Genomic DNA, 15,550 nt, shown 5'->3' on the forward strand with positions numbered 1-15,550 from the left:
CCTAACAAACATAATAAATAATGGACCCAATTTATCTTATTATTAATAGATAGTCATTGATTAGCCTCACAGGCTTAAATTGTCGTCAACATTATCTTCCTATATATATAGTATTTGTTTCTATTTTCAGCACTCTCAATTGTGGAAGACTGAAACTCGAACGATGCGTGGCGTTGCTCTGTTGGCTTTCTGCTTGGCGGCTGTGGCAGGTAAGCAAGCTGGTCTCAAAGAGTTATAGTTTTTTCAATTCACCCATTTATGATATGCCGAAATTAGTGAACTAGATTTAGAATATGTATATTTGAAGCTCTGCAAGTAAGAATAACACCTCGTTACAATTGTTTCTATATTTTTTAATTTATAAGTTAGGAAAAAAAAAGGTTTTGTTTCATCCCTCCCAAATGTGAAACCAGTAGTTTTTAGACCGGAATTTCATTTACTCATGTTTAAGGTTTTTCACTTTACAGGGAAATTTTGTTATATTTGCAACTTAATCGTTCGTTTGCTTTCAGCCGTGCCTAGCACTTCAAGACTGAGTGATAAAAGTTTATCCACTATCGACCAGTATCCCTCCAGCGCCTCCATCCTCAGCACTTGGGATGACATCGCCTTGGTTTATGTCTGCGCCGGTGTCATCATCAACAACAGGTCTATCCTGACAGCTGGCCATTGCATGTAGTAAGTAACTTTTGCATCCTAGCTTCTAAACTATCGGTTTGCAGTCTTTGGGTTGTTAGCTTCTGTGAATAAAGCTTGGACGGATTGCCGTCCTATCGGGCTATTAGTTTAAGGAAATAGATTGTAATCCTGTGTTTTCGCTGTCCCTAGTGCACAATAATATGTCCCGCGCAGCTGGCTGGCCACACATTATGTTATAGAATAAGAAGAACAAATATGTAGATCACCAGAATTGTACATGCATTTACGTCTAATGGTTTTTATAACTTAATTATAATTGAAATACTGAAACTGCCTTTAAAAAATCATTAGACTAAAATCTAAAATTAAAACCGCGATAAAATCCGTAAAAGAAGTTTCATTTCAATGTCTAATATTCGCGTAAACCTAAGAAACCACTAATCATTAGGCATTTTAATATTTTTTGTTAAACTTACAAACGGTTATGAACTGCAAAATCAGAAATATTGCTCGATAAAACTTATTACTTATTAAACCATTACGCTATTTTATTCTTCAATTGTCTCTTTCAGCTACCGTCCTCCTTCTCAATACCGCGTCCGAATTGGATCGTCTTACACCAACTCAGGTGGCCAGGTTCTACCCGCCTTACAATTGATCATACACCCTGACTTCAACGACGCTAATTTACATTCTGACCTGTCTATTGTCCGCACGCCAGTATTTACCTACAGCCACAACATTCGGCCCGCACCTATTGCTGGGTACCACCTTGCTGACGACCTGAACGTTTGGGCTACGAGCTGGCGCCAAATTGTAAGTAGCGAGTACTATTTTTTTTCTACATTATGCATAATTAATAAATTTTGAATTTCCTGCCTTTCACTGCCTAGTGCTCTGACTACGATAAAGCGATTTCTCTGTGCCAAGTTTATGAATAAATGTTTTCTTCCCATTAGGAGGGAGATCGCCAAATCAGTGAGGAGCAGGTCGTGACTATTAGCAACGACCTCTGCAGAACTCGCTTTGACGGTATCGACGCTGAAGTCACCTCTGACGTAGTCTGCACCAGATGGCCTAATCAAGAGTTCAATGGCTACTGTAGTGGGTTCGGCTCTGGCATATACCAGTCTGGCATCCTCGTCGCCGTCCACACAAACTGCTTCGGTTCACGCCCCGCTATCAACATTCGCGTGGCCAACTACACATCTTGGATTCAGTCGAATGCCTGAAATGTTTAATAGGAAACATTCTAATCGTAATATGTTTTATTGACTGTTACTGCTTTCAATTTATATTTTAAATAAATAACTGTTTTTTTATTTAAACTTCGTTATTCATTTTTTCTCAATCACCAATATAACTATATCTATAATATACTGTGTGAAGATATCCTTGCCAAGTAGAAGACAAATTTATAAGTAAGATAAGAGAAGTCTTAAAATGTCTGATTTCCGTCAAATCACTGTCAATCCTGGAGCTGATCATGGTACATCGATGGACATCGGTGGAAGTGCCTCGACACTAGAAGTGGTACAAGGTCCAATACATTGACGCCAAACTTATTGTCTACAAAAATAGAATACAGTATAATTAAAGTATAATTTAATTTTAATTAGAGTTATGCCTAGTTGTTCGGCTATGATAGGCAAAAACGACGGCAGAAAGAAAATGCTACTTGGGGTTAGGTATCAAATATAATTTGTAGACTGGCAAGTTTATGAGTCCTAAGCTTGGCCGTGATTTACTACTATATAAATACATTAAAAATTTATGGAGCGATCATGACTACCACTTCCATTTTGCTTTCCATGATAGTGACGACTAATCTTTTCAGTAGCTAGGCGAGTGTTCACGACAAATCAGATGTTCAGTTCCTAGGTAATCAATCGATAATAGTTAATAATCATCTGAGTATCGATAAATTAGACGCATATAAAGCAGCTTCGTCTGCTGCGAGCCACACTCGGTTAGACGTTACACAATGCGTGTCATTGCTTTGTTGGCTCTCTGCTTCGCGGCTGTGGCAGGTAGGCAAATTTATAATACTAAAAATTATAATAAAAATTTAAATAATTTCAATAGTAAGTATTAACGATGTTGAATTTTTTTGCTGAAGGGTTTTGATGAACGTTACATTGCATATGACATTTTGGAATTTAATATTATTTAAAAGTTACGATCAGTTTTCTTTTTTTAATACCACAAAATATATATTTTTTTTTTGGTAAATGCCGGGTTCTTAATTTTTTTCCCAAGTCTCTTGGGAATGGGCTTTTCGTAACTTTTTTAACCTGTGTCCTCTTCTCAGCCGTCCCCAGCAGCGATACGAGGATCGCCGGGGGAAGTTTAGTGACCATTGATAAGTACCCCTCCAGTGCCTCCATCATCCACACCTGGGATGGTCTCCACCACACCTTCAACTGCGCCGGCACCATCATTAACAACAGATCCATCCTGACAGCTGGTCACTGCATCTAGTAAGTTAATTTTTTTTTTATCAAAACGCACCTTTTTATTTATTAAATTTATGTGTCTACGGAGGAGGGATTTTAAGAAGTTGACATTTGCCAAAAATACGCTTGAGTCAATGAAAAAGGTTGCGACCCGCACTCACTATTATAACTTACTTACCACATAACTTTTATCTGACGAATATGTATGACGTTTTTACAGCTTTTGTGTAGAAAATATGTCAACCGGCCATATTTATTCCTCAGATAGAAGTTAACTGATGATTGAAAAATCGGCCCTTACTAAAACTAATTTAAGGAACAGAACAATTTTCATCAATATTTTATTAGTCCCGAATTCAAAAAAAGTGTCAGCAAATTGCACGGACTTAATTTTGCAAAAATAAAAGAAATTGCTTATAATTACAATTTTAATAAAATCTTAATAATTATTTTCGTTGGTCATTTCTTAAACCTTTACTTCTGATTTAGCTATTACCCGCACATCTTCTTCCGCATCCGAGTGGGATCGTCTTACGGTACGACTGGCGGTGAACTACTCGCAGTCTCCCAACAGTTCCAGTACCCCGGCTACAATGACGATAACTTCCGCTACGACATAGCCATCCTTCGCACAGCTAGCTTCATCAGCTACAACAACAACGTCAGGCCCTCTCCTATCGCCGGATCCTCGTATGTCATTGCCGACAACCAGACCGCCTGGGCTACTGGCTGGCAGGAAACCCAGGTTAGTCGAGTTTTTATCTATATTCCGTGCAGATTCCGAATCACATTGAGAATACTTATATACAATCTTAACCTATTAGATACCGTCAAGAGAAAAGGTTTTAATGATCTCATTTTACCAGGATACGTCTGCTGGTCAAGCTAGTTTGCGTCAGCTGAGTGACGCTCAGGTCGTCACCGTCAACGGGGACGTCTGCAATTCTCTCTACGAGGCAATGGACATGCCGATCACCCCAGAGATGTTATGTACCTCCTGGCCGCAGCAAGGCAATGGGCAGTGTGTTGGCGTGTTCGGTGCTGGCGTCTACCATTCGAACACGCTCGTCGGTGTCACCACGCAGTGCTCGCCTATATTGCCTACTGTCAACACTCGTGTCTCCAGCTACGTCGAATGGATTCAAACAAACGCCTAAAATGTTAGCTTTAAGACTTTGAATAATATTATGTAAAACCTAATACTTTTTGTGATAAACATGCGTGAATGCATAATAACCTAAGTACAAATAAAGACTGGATTACCTACGTTTATTATTTTATTCAGCCAATAAACCCGTAATGTAAGATCTAAAAAAAAACTTAAAATTTGTCAATATTCGGCCAATTGATATTTTGTTTGTTCAAGAATGAATTTTGACGCACACGATATTAATCTGAATCGTAAAGATTAAAAACACAGAAGGAGATTATAAACGAAAAAAATAATTACTAGTACCTACTTTGAACGGCTGCGTTAGATAACATAGGCCGTAGTTGGAAAAAACTGGATTGAGACAGATTGATCATATGACGCAGGCATTGATTAATCAGCTGATAAAATGAAAATCATTGAACTTGTTTTGCTCAATTTTAGAATTTGAAAAATACGTCTATAACAACCATATAGGTCCTTGCTCTATATGATCTCTAATGTAATCTTATGAATTTAACTATAATCGCATAAAGATTTGAGATTGCGACGTTTTTCCCCTCGCGATAACCAAAAATTGGAATACCTCAAGGTAGCGTTTTGGGTTCATTGTTTGTAATACAGTGCAACCTTAATATGACGTACCTCAATATAACGACTTCCTCGATTTAACAAATTCTTCGTAATCCCCTTGAATTATCCATAAGAGTCAATCTATACTAATATATAAAGCTGAAGAGTTTGTTTGTTTGTTTGTTTGAACGCGCTAATCTCAGGAACTACTGGTTCGTTTTGAAAAATTATATTAAAATATTTTTAAAATTAAAATATTTTATTAAAATATAATAATATTTTTGTGTTGAATAGACCATTTATCACGGAAGGCTATAGGCTATATAACATCACGCTGCGACTAATAGGAGCGAAGATACAATGGAAAATGTGGAAAAAACGGGGAAAATTCTAACCAGGATGACCTGGACGAAGTCGCGGGCAACAGCTAGTATAAAATATACCTTTACATTGCGAACATTCTTTGCGTACAACCTCTTAATAACGAATTTTCAACTATCAAGAAAAAGTATTCATACCTCTAATTAACGAATTTGCCGATCCAAAACCTTTATATGAAGTTTCCACCAATAATATAACTCTTAATCTTATAATGTGACTCATGTCTCGACATGTTTCGACACGCTTTTGTTTGTAAAGTAATCATTGTTGTTTTGATAGGAAGTAATGTAAACACCTCTGCTCGTCACTATTGATAAAGATTTAAGTTAAAATGGCTCAAAAACGTAAAAGGTGTTCCCTATCGGTCGCAGAAAAGCGAAACATCATTAATTATGTTGACCAAAATCCTATGACGAAAAAATTTTACATAGCTAATAAGTTCGGGATTCCCGCAAGTACATTGGCTACAATTTTAAAATTTAAATATAAGTTTTCAGAAGAAAGTGGTTTGGATGTAAACAGTAAAAGATGGTTCGAGGACGAAGAGTAGACCTTTACCTCTTTACAACGAATTTTAGACCAATCTAACCTCAACATAACAAACCTCAGTTCAACGAATTACTTGATATTACGAATATTTTCTTGTTTCCCTCCGATTTGTTATATCGAGGTTGCACTGTATTTCTATTCGATGTTCTTCCCGAATAACATAAATTCCCGATTAATATAATAGAAACACATCGATTATGTTAGTCGGGAAATTTTTGACTGCTAAGTTACGTTATCTATGACTTTAAATGTTTATTAAAAGCATGTCCAATGTTTGAAATATCAGATATTTCTGGTTTTAATTAGTTCGTATTTGTATCCTGTAGAATTTTCAGATAGCATTTGCAATGATTATCTAAAACGGATTATTATGTCAGTACATAGATACAGAAAGTATAGTACTGGTCTAGGTACTGGCATAATAATCGTTTAAACAGTCCCAGGGTATAACTGGAAGAACCAGACTTTTCTAGGCCATAGTTGTACAAAATCCAATTTCAATGTGTGGAATAATCTGTTATGAACATAAACAACTTTATCTCGTAATCTCACTCACTACTGGTACGATTATTTTTTTCAATGCCAGATAAAATATTATTTAATGAAGGTTATTGGCTATACAACATCACACTTTCTGCAATAGGAGTATAGCAGCAGTGAGAAATGTTACGAAAAAGAACGGAGAAATTATCTAATTAATAATATATTGGTTTCTTAGGTTTACGCGAATGTTAGACATTGAAATGAAACTACTTTTACGAACGTCGTTTTCGAAACGTCGTTATTATTATATTTTTTCGGTTCCAGTTTAGTATTCAGGGACTTGGAATAATTTTATCGTTTGTTTTTAATTTTGATTTCTTATTGCACAATCAAGTTTTCCACACTTATTCAGTTGTTTACCTCGAAGTATGGTCGCAACGTTTCCGAGATGTGACTATTTTTTTTTCTGCTTCTACCCCGATTACTAAAGCTATTATACACAGTGATTCTTTATTCGTCTTACAAAAGCAGCCCAGTTCATGTAACCGACATAAAATACCCCTAGGCACGACTTTTTTTTTATCATCAACTAAGATAGTAAGTACGAAGAAAAATTAAACAAGAGAAATCTGAAATATACCTCTAAAAATGATAAAAACGCCGCCGCCCGCGCCTCTCACCCTTGTTACAAGGCTCGGACCGCGCCGCAACAGAGCTGTGTTTCTAAAAAACTACGAATTGCATCATAATATTGAATAAAAATTGCATTTAAATTTATTCAAATCTCATAAATACCTATGTTTTTATCATGAACGTGTTCTAGTCATTGGATACATGAACTGGCTGCTTTTGTAAGACGAATAAAGAATCACTGTGTATAATAGCTATAGTGATCGGAAGATCGGTGAAGAGATAATAGATGTAATATATGTATTAAATCTTATCAACTCATTGAAACGTAATATCTTTTAGATAAGGAACTACTAAGTCATGGCTGTGATATCTGTCTGAATCTGCTTTGGAATGGTAGTAATCAAAGATAAAAGAATTCGAAAACATTTTGGAAGGAAATAATTATTTGGCGATTGAAATACTCGCCCCATTATAACATCAGTCTGAACAGGAAAATAGGTCACGTAATGGTTAGCACATATTTACCCTTTGGACCCAAATGTAAAAACAGAACCTTTTGCGGAGACTTCGCTGTCCGTCCGTCACCAGGGTGTATCTCATGAACCGTCATAGCTATATACAAGTTGAGATTTTTAACCGATCTGTCATATTGCTTGCCGACCCTCTGTCTCTCTGATTAGAGAGTAAAGATGAGATTTTAAAAATATTTATAATATATCTGATAAAAGGTACCAAATGTACGGCTTCTAATGTCATAAAAAAATACATGGATATCATTATTTATAATGATTAAACATAGTTTATGTTTAAATGCTTTAGCCACGCAGTTAAAGCAGCAGCTTCGATTTCTTGTCCTTTTTCAGGTTTTTTATTCAAAGACAGGTTTTGGTCAAATACTTAAAGATTTTACTTTTCTTTCAGTTGCCCCCAGAAGTTATAACTTGGTCAATTTATCGATCTTCTATACTGTGCACCGTGGAATTTAATGGTATATATAAATTTAATGGTATTCCTTCCATAACAATATGAAGTCATCCAAAAGCTGTAAAAGATCTTTTACTGTTTTTTTTTATAGAATAGAATATTTATTTAATGTTGTTACAGGTATAACAAAAAAATAACAGGTGGTAGTGTACATGAAAAGGGATCTCCGTAACATACCCAGAGGGTGTACATTATTGGCATAGTGCAATCACAATGAATTACAAATTAAATAAAAGTACTTAACTAAAATAAAAATCACTAATAAACACAATAAAGGAACAAAATTTGTTAGAAACAATAGTAAAATTATCTCCTTAATAACATTTCTCTGTTGAAAAATCGTTAATGCTATAATAACATTTACTAACTAGTACATTTTGAGTCTTTTTTTTGAATAATTTATCATTTAAGTCTCTTATTGGTTTTTGGTATCTTATTGTAAACGATTGGTGCCATACAAAAGACACTTTTATGTAGTAAGGCCGTGTTAGACATCTTTATATATAATTTTTGGCTATCTCGCCTGTTTCTATTATTTACTTCAGAGAGCCTCTTAAACAAATTTGGATTAGATTCAACAAAGACCGAGATTTCAAAGATATACAGAGAAGGCAAAGTTAAAATATGGTGCTTAATAAAGACTGGTCTACATGAGTCAATGGACTGCATTTGAAACATTGACCTGATATTTTTTTTTGCATTTTAAAATTAACATCTTTATTGTCGAATTGCCCAGAAGATGATACCATATCGTAAAATTGAGCTGACAGTACCATGGTAAGCTGTTATCAGAGCTTCTGTGTTTAAAACTGGCACAAGTTTTGATAAAAGGTAGGCTGTTTTGCCCTAGTTTTTTTGCTTAGTTTATCTAAGTGCGCTTTCCAATCTAGTCGTTGGTCAACAATTAAACCGAGAAATTTTTACTCTTGCCGTTAAAAATAAAAATCATGTTTTGATTTTTTAAGTTTATTAAAAGTACCAAAAAATTAAGTATTTTAACGTTTCGCTTAGTTCATTCCACATGTGTATCTTAGGCATTGGCTTGGATCCAGGTTGAGTAGCTGCTGACGCGGGCGTTGCCACCAGGCAATCGGTATGATTCGGGTGTACGGCATCCACCTCCAAATGCACATATACCGACGACAACACCGTTGTGGAAGACGGGGCCGCCCGGAGTCGCCCCAACACTGGTCACGACCGCCGACGCCGAGCCAGCCAACACACAACATGTCAGGTGTGATGGGCACACCAAACAAGTATAACCACCTGCAAGTCTCGTATGAGATGGTCCACACTTGTACATCGCGAAGTTGCTCGGAATGATCATCTGTCTGTAAGAAATAATAAAGTTAATGAGCATCAAACCAAATGAATGATCTGGTAAACAATTTCCTACTGATTTCAAATACGTTAATGTGCCTTTTTAAGGGATTAAACGATTTCGAGGTCTGAGGCTGAGGGTTCGGCGAGACGTGAGGATATGTAAGACTCTAGCCGATTAAAAACAGTCCGGGCTCCTTCAGCTGCCTGAGCCAGAGCCACGCTATCGCTAGCGCATGCTTTGCGCGACTCTGTCTGTATCTTAAGTAACGTTTGCAGATTAATGTAAGAAGCGAACTTACTTCAGTTGCACCCAGCCCGTGGCCCAAACAACCTCGTTATCTGGTAAATTGTAGGTGGAGCCGGCGATAGGGGCGGGTTGCACGGTGGCGCTGTATTTAATCTCGACCGCAGTTCGTAATATAGCAACGTCATCATCATACTTATGTGTGGTATAAGTTGGATATATCAGGAAAGCCGCAAGAGGCAAGACTTCACCGCCACTACTTCTGTAGGAAGAGCCAATGCGGACACGAATAACCTCAGTAGGTTCGAGACTGAAAAGTAAATTTTTCTTTTATTCAACATTATTCAAGCGTACGATACTAATTTAATATATAAAATTATCGTGTCAGGGTGTACGAAGTTGAACAGCCCCAGAACGGCAGATCGATTCTCATGAAATTTTGTGTGCATATTGGTTAGGTCTGAGAACTGAGAATCGGACAAGATCTATTTTTCATCTCACGTGCTTGTTTCATTCGTGTATATTGTTTCTCCCTCCACCAGAATAACCAACGTTTGTGGTGTCAGCTAGTTTGCAATAAAATAAACTCACTATACACAGTGGGCCGCGCTGAGTATAGATCGGTTGTTGATAATGGTACCGCCACAATGTTGCTGGAAGTTCACCATGTCGAGAGTGTGGAGGACGGCGGCCATTGATGGGTATTTATCGATAGTGGTGAGGTCACCCCCACGATCCGTGATGGGTTGCTGGGGGCCGCTGAAAGATAAAGGATGGTGTTTTAGTTTTAGGCAGCAGGAAAATTCTGTAAACCTCGTCGTGTTAAGAAGATGGTTCATGTGGATTATACTATGAAATTAAAAATTTTAGCGTAAGTAAAAGAAGGTAAATAGAAAGTAGTGTTTTTAGGGGGTTGCATGTATATTTATACATCTATATATTAGCAATATTTTTTTACATAAAAATGCTTAAACACAATTACTTTACGAAAAATGCTTGAGAATATTCGAATAACCTTTATATTTTGTCGTGTTTAAAGTCCAAATTTTAATAAAAACTCTGTTTCTATACACCCCAAAATACCTCTATTTACCCCCGTTTTACTGAATTTCGGGAGATACGAATGCTCATGTTTGAAATAGTACTTCCATTAGGAAACGGAGGGAAACACTTTTGTTTCAAGAAAGCAGCGAACTTTTTCTATGTGAATCTCTATGTGGAGAAAATCACGAGCTGACAATTAATTTTTTATCTTAATCTGATTTTCTTGAGGAAAGTTATCCATTATCAGACATGGGTCTGTTTAAAAGCGTTGTTAACAATCTCAAGCTCAAGCTCACCTGCCACAGCAACTACCACAAGAGCCAACACTGCGATCCGCATTGTCGATGTTACTAGAAGTGTCTGAACCGGTTAAATAAACAGTATTTATATCTATGTAGACAACATTTTTATTTATTACATGTTTCTATCTCTTACCAGATATAATCGTTTTTTTTCCTCTTTATCGGTTTTCCTCCTTCCCTAGTGTTTTAGCGTTCTGTATGATAGTTTCAATAACTTTCCTCTGCCTTCTTCTTTCTGCATTTGATTTCTGATGCACCCATTGAACCTTGCTTTCTTATAGAGTTTTTTTAAGCCATGAAGGATAAAAATCCCTACATATTTTATTAATATCATCATGAATAGGTATATATAGTAGGTAAACATTCACTTGTAATAATAATTGTCTTCGTATAAAATAGCGGCGGAACCTACGCTATGCACATGGCCGAATCACACTTGACCAAACCTTATCATTCGATTACCAAAACTACGAAAATAATCCGAACAAGGATAAAATTATTAATGGGTACATTTTCCGCGACCGGTTTATCAGATATTATCTATTCTATAATCGTATTATTATGTAAAACTGTTGTTTCCTTGACGATTTTTAGTTCCTTTAGAAATGGGGATAACATCAACATTAAAATGGTTCATGAAATATAGCCTGGTCATGAGCAGACGGACAGACAGACAGATGGACAGAGGAGTCTCAGTAATAAGGCTAATAAAATGTTGATCGAGGCTCTTGCCAAGTCCACCTCATGTGACTAATCCAAAAATATATTTCGGACTTAATGCAGTGATCAAAAATTTTGCCCAGAGGTCTAATCGATGTATAACCACTTTATTAGGCTTCTTGGAGGTAAAACGTTTCGGTGTGAAAACTGGGTAACTACACTGCAGAACACCTTGCGGTGCTTCAAAGCTAGCTGCTGACTGACAAGCCTCGCTACATTAAGCTTTTGCCATTACCAAAACAAGAACCGCTCGAAACTATGTCTCAAGGAGTAACCGAGCCCGCAAAATGTCGCGCAGAGGGTTTTGCATGGTGACCTCAGCCACTTGGCTATGCCTGCAGCCCAGCAGTCAACCAAATTTCTTTTTGTGTCATCACTTACGTTTGTTAAGTGGTGTAATTAATTAACTGACTAAGACTGAATTGAAAAGCTCCATAGGGGAGTTATAAGTAAAGTCTTTTTTGTGTTCTCTTTAAGCATTAATTTAAATTTTCATTGATGATTCCCATGGCACAGCTCTCCCCATCTCGGAGGTGGACTTTTACAGTTGCAACACAGCTTTTTTTTAACTGGGGTGGCTGTTAAAGCTTAAGTTTGGTCATAAAGTTGATTTAGTTTTCACCTAAATGATTTGTTGTTTCTCTTGAATCTATTTGCTTCGTGTTGCTAGTCTCACTTGTACTTTACCGATTTTACTTAGACAACGCAACGGAAGTCAAATGCTAAAACATGTTTTTGGATTTTGCTTCGGAGGAAAACCGAAAAATTACCTCATACCTTTTCATCTTTGAGTTTAATGATATAAAAATTATGTAAAAGATAATAAATTTCTCTATGTCTATATAAATATTGCTTCAATAGTTGTTGCAGACACTTTACAGTGGGATCACATTGCATATTCTAACGTTTTGCGTCGCTCCCGATGTGCGTTAAACGTTGCATATAAGTAACGTCAAAAGTCTCGACAAGGGACGACGTGTGTACGTGCCTGCGTTTTCGAGCCATAATTAAGAGTATTCGATTTTTTTGGTACTGGACAATTTTTCTTTCATCGGCGTGGATAGGTCTAACTTCTATTTCAATAAGTTTTTAATCTCGACTGGGCGCTCAATACAATGCCATTTATATTAAGTTTATTTGTAAAGTGTTCATGACTGTGAATAATTACCAGTTTTTAGTAAATTGAATTATATCCCTTGATTTTCATCACCGTGCTCTCATTGCCGTGGTTTCCGTGGACAAAATTTGCTATGGTAATGAAAAAAAAATACACGGGAATGAAAAAAACATCATCGCCGTGCCTTGTAAAACAGTTTCCTTTCATTGCCGTGGCCACGAGTTTCATTTCCGTGACTTATGTTTTCATCGCCACTGGACAGGGATGTAGCTATTTATAGTTATATTATAAAAATAATATCATGTGTTAATTTTTACATATCTTTACAAATTATATTCTATTATTATTGCGTATAAATTAGTACTATTTATTTCTGTTTCAATTATTAACGTTATCATTTAAATATTCTTGTACACTATAATAACATTTCATTGCCATGAACGCATGTTTCATCGCCGTGGCACGGAATTTTCAATCTTGTATATCTCTTTAGTTTTTTAAGCTATCAGCTAGATATTAAGCAAAACTGCATATCTGATCAAAAACTTGAGTAAACACTATTTTTTCTTGTTCTAAAGTTGAAGAATAAAAAATCCAAGGAAATGAAGATTTTATTGGACCTGTTGAAATTCACCCATTTTTGTATCTCTTACTACATACATATGTACAAGTATTAAGTTCAGTTCCCTCACTCGTCACTGCCTTTTTCGGATGGGAAATCATTTAATGACTAATTCGGTTTTGGATTTAGCAGAAGGGTGTTTCAGACTTCTACTGACTAAAACCCATCTATTTTGCTTCCTTTGCCCTTCGTGTATCACTGAATGGTGGTCTCCAGTTCATGCTTTTTATATGCAAATTTTATAATATAATGCTTTAGTAGTATATTGTATATCGTATAAGGCGATATGTATTTTTTTAAACCTCTTTCTCCCACCCCTTTGATTCTACATCATGGGAAGTGCCTGGGACACTTCCCTTTTTAAGGCTTTCACTGGGACATACGCACAACATGCAGGTGCCTTGTCGAGAATCCCAGATAGCTACAAAACTGTTATAATTTGTGGTGATGAACTCATTTGGGCTATTAATATAAAAGCTGTGGAGACTAGGCCGCTCAAAATTGGGCTCTCCAGAATATAGCAGGAGGCATAACCTGTGAGTTAGGCTAGATAGGGTACACCGCGGTCTATGCACAAATGTTTTCCCCTCTGTGTGAAGTCCATCCAAAGGCTGTAAAAGATTTCTTACCGACAATCTTCCCCGCCGCTAACACGAAACGTACTGTTGCGAAGTAGTATCAAAAATAAAATTCGTGTATGGATTTTTTGACGTTTAATTATAATACCGAAAATTTCGAAAGTTTCATTAAGCTCATTTGCGAAACTTAGTTTATTCCTTATCTAATTTGTACCTTAGGCATTGGCTTGGATCCAGGTTGAGTAGCTACTGACGCGGGCATTGACACTAGGGTATCGGTGTGATTGGGGTGTGCGGCATCCACCTCCAAATGCACATACACCAACAACAACACCGTTGTGGAAGACGGGGCCACCGGAGTCGCCCCAACACTGGTCACGACCACCGACGCCGAGCCAGCCGATACACAGCATGTCGGTGGTGATGCGCACACCCAATAAATAGAGCCACCTGCAAGTCTCGTGTTTGACGGTCCACACTTGTACATCGCGAAGTTGCTCAGAATGAAACTCATTTGTCTGAAAGAAAAAGTAATAAATTAATGAAATAATGAAACTCATGTTAAATTGACATACGTTTAAGTAAAATTTTTCGGGGTTCAAAGACTTCGACGTGAGGATATGACGGAGTTACACCTGAGCCAGAGCCATGAGATCTAAATCTAGATCGAGTCTATCTGCACTTTAAGGTACGTCCTCGAAATTAATGCAAGAAACGAACTTACTTCAGTTGCACCCCAGCCGGTGGCCCACACAACCTCGTCGTCTGCTAAATCGTAGGAGGGCCCGGCTATAGGGGCGGGTTGCACGGTGGCGCTGTATTTAATCTCGACCGCAGTTCGTAATATAGCAACGTCATCATCATACTTATGTATGGTATAAGTTGGATACATCAAGATAGCCGCAAGAGGCAAGACTTCACCGCCACTACTTCTGTAGGAAGAGCCAATTCGGACACGAGTACTCTCAACAGTTTCGCCACTGAAAGGGAAATTGTCGTTTTACATAATTGGTTAAATATTGGTAATTTGTAAAATTAAGACACTTATTTCCAATAGAATTAACTCACTATACACAGTGGGCCGCGCTAAGTATAGATCTGTTGTTGATGATGGTACCCCCGCAATTTTGCTGGAAGTTTATCATGTCGCGAGTCATAAGGACGGCGGCCATTGATGGGTACTTGTCGATAGTGGTGAGGTCACCCCCCGCGATCCGTGACGGGTTGCTGGGGGCCGCTGGAAGATAAATGATGGTACAAAAAAACGGTTGTTTTGAGTATTTTTAGGAAGCAGCAAAGAAAGGAGGTTCGTGAGGATTACATGAAATTTAAAATTTTTGCGAACTGAGAGATACGAAAGCTTTTATTCGGAATAATTACTTTCATTAGGAAATGGAAGGAAACACCTTTGTTTCAAAAAAGCAGCGGATTATTTTGAATGTGAATGGCTCTTGAAAAAAGTAACAAGCTAGCAGCTTTCTTTTTTGAACAGTTGATTGATTTTTTTTGAAGAAAGCTAGCCATATCCGGACATGGGCCTGTTTAAAAGTGTTGTTAACAAGTACTAGCTTACCTGCCACAGCAACTACCACAAGAGCTAACACTGCTATCCGCATTGTCGATGTCACTACGAAGTATCTGAACCGGCTTATTAATTAGTATTTATATCTACATATATAGCCAAGATTTTTATCTATTACATGTTTCTATCTCTTACGACGATTTTTGAACGTTTTTATCGGTTTTCCTCCT

General features: G+C 37.2%; 4 protein-coding genes across 4 annotated transcripts; 2 read left to right on the forward strand and 2 right to left on the reverse strand.

Moving 5' to 3' along the window:
- The first annotated feature begins 103 nt into the window (after window positions 1-103).
- LOC113506285 (trypsin CFT-1-like) lies at window positions 104-1,967 on the forward strand. Its single transcript, XM_026889129.1, has 4 exons — window positions 104-209; window positions 513-678; window positions 1,212-1,455; window positions 1,599-1,967. The coding sequence occupies exons 1-4, from the start codon at window positions 164-166 to the stop codon at window positions 1,869-1,871; spliced, it is 729 nt and encodes a 242-aa protein (XP_026744930.1). The 5' UTR covers window positions 104-163; the 3' UTR covers window positions 1,872-1,967.
- Window positions 1,968-2,578: 611 nt separating this feature from the next.
- Window positions 2,579-4,362, forward strand: LOC113506284 (trypsin CFT-1-like). The gene is made up of 4 exons (XM_026889128.1): window positions 2,579-2,669; window positions 2,951-3,119; window positions 3,585-3,840; window positions 3,962-4,362. Exons 1-4 carry the CDS (start codon window positions 2,624-2,626, stop codon window positions 4,250-4,252), a joined length of 762 nt encoding a protein of 253 aa, XP_026744929.1. The 5' UTR covers window positions 2,579-2,623; the 3' UTR covers window positions 4,253-4,362.
- A 4,510-nt stretch (window positions 4,363-8,872) lies between these two features.
- Window positions 8,873-10,862, reverse strand: LOC113506283 (trypsin CFT-1-like). Its single transcript, XM_026889127.1, has 4 exons — window positions 10,756-10,862; window positions 10,007-10,174; window positions 9,471-9,725; window positions 8,873-9,179 (listed from the first exon to the last, which is right to left on the reverse strand). The coding sequence occupies exons 2-4, from the start codon at window positions 10,108-10,110 to the stop codon at window positions 8,879-8,881; spliced, it is 660 nt and encodes a 219-aa protein (XP_026744928.1). The 5' UTR covers window positions 10,111-10,174; window positions 10,756-10,862; the 3' UTR covers window positions 8,873-8,878.
- A 3,056-nt stretch (window positions 10,863-13,918) lies between these two features.
- Window positions 13,919-15,448, reverse strand: LOC113506280 (trypsin, alkaline C-like). Its single transcript, XM_026889123.1, has 4 exons — window positions 15,372-15,448; window positions 14,867-15,035; window positions 14,523-14,778; window positions 13,919-14,316 (listed from the first exon to the last, which is right to left on the reverse strand). Exons 1-4 carry the CDS (start codon window positions 15,412-15,414, stop codon window positions 14,014-14,016), a joined length of 771 nt encoding a protein of 256 aa, XP_026744924.1. The 5' UTR covers window positions 15,415-15,448; the 3' UTR covers window positions 13,919-14,013.
- Window positions 15,449-15,550: the final 102 nt, after the last annotated feature.

The sequence above is a fragment of the Trichoplusia ni genome (genome assembly GCF_003590095.1).
Source record: "Trichoplusia ni isolate ovarian cell line Hi5 chromosome 9 unlocalized genomic scaffold, tn1 tig00000062_group8, whole genome shotgun sequence".
NCBI classification, from domain to species: Eukaryota; Metazoa; Arthropoda; class Insecta; order Lepidoptera; family Noctuidae; genus Trichoplusia; species Trichoplusia ni.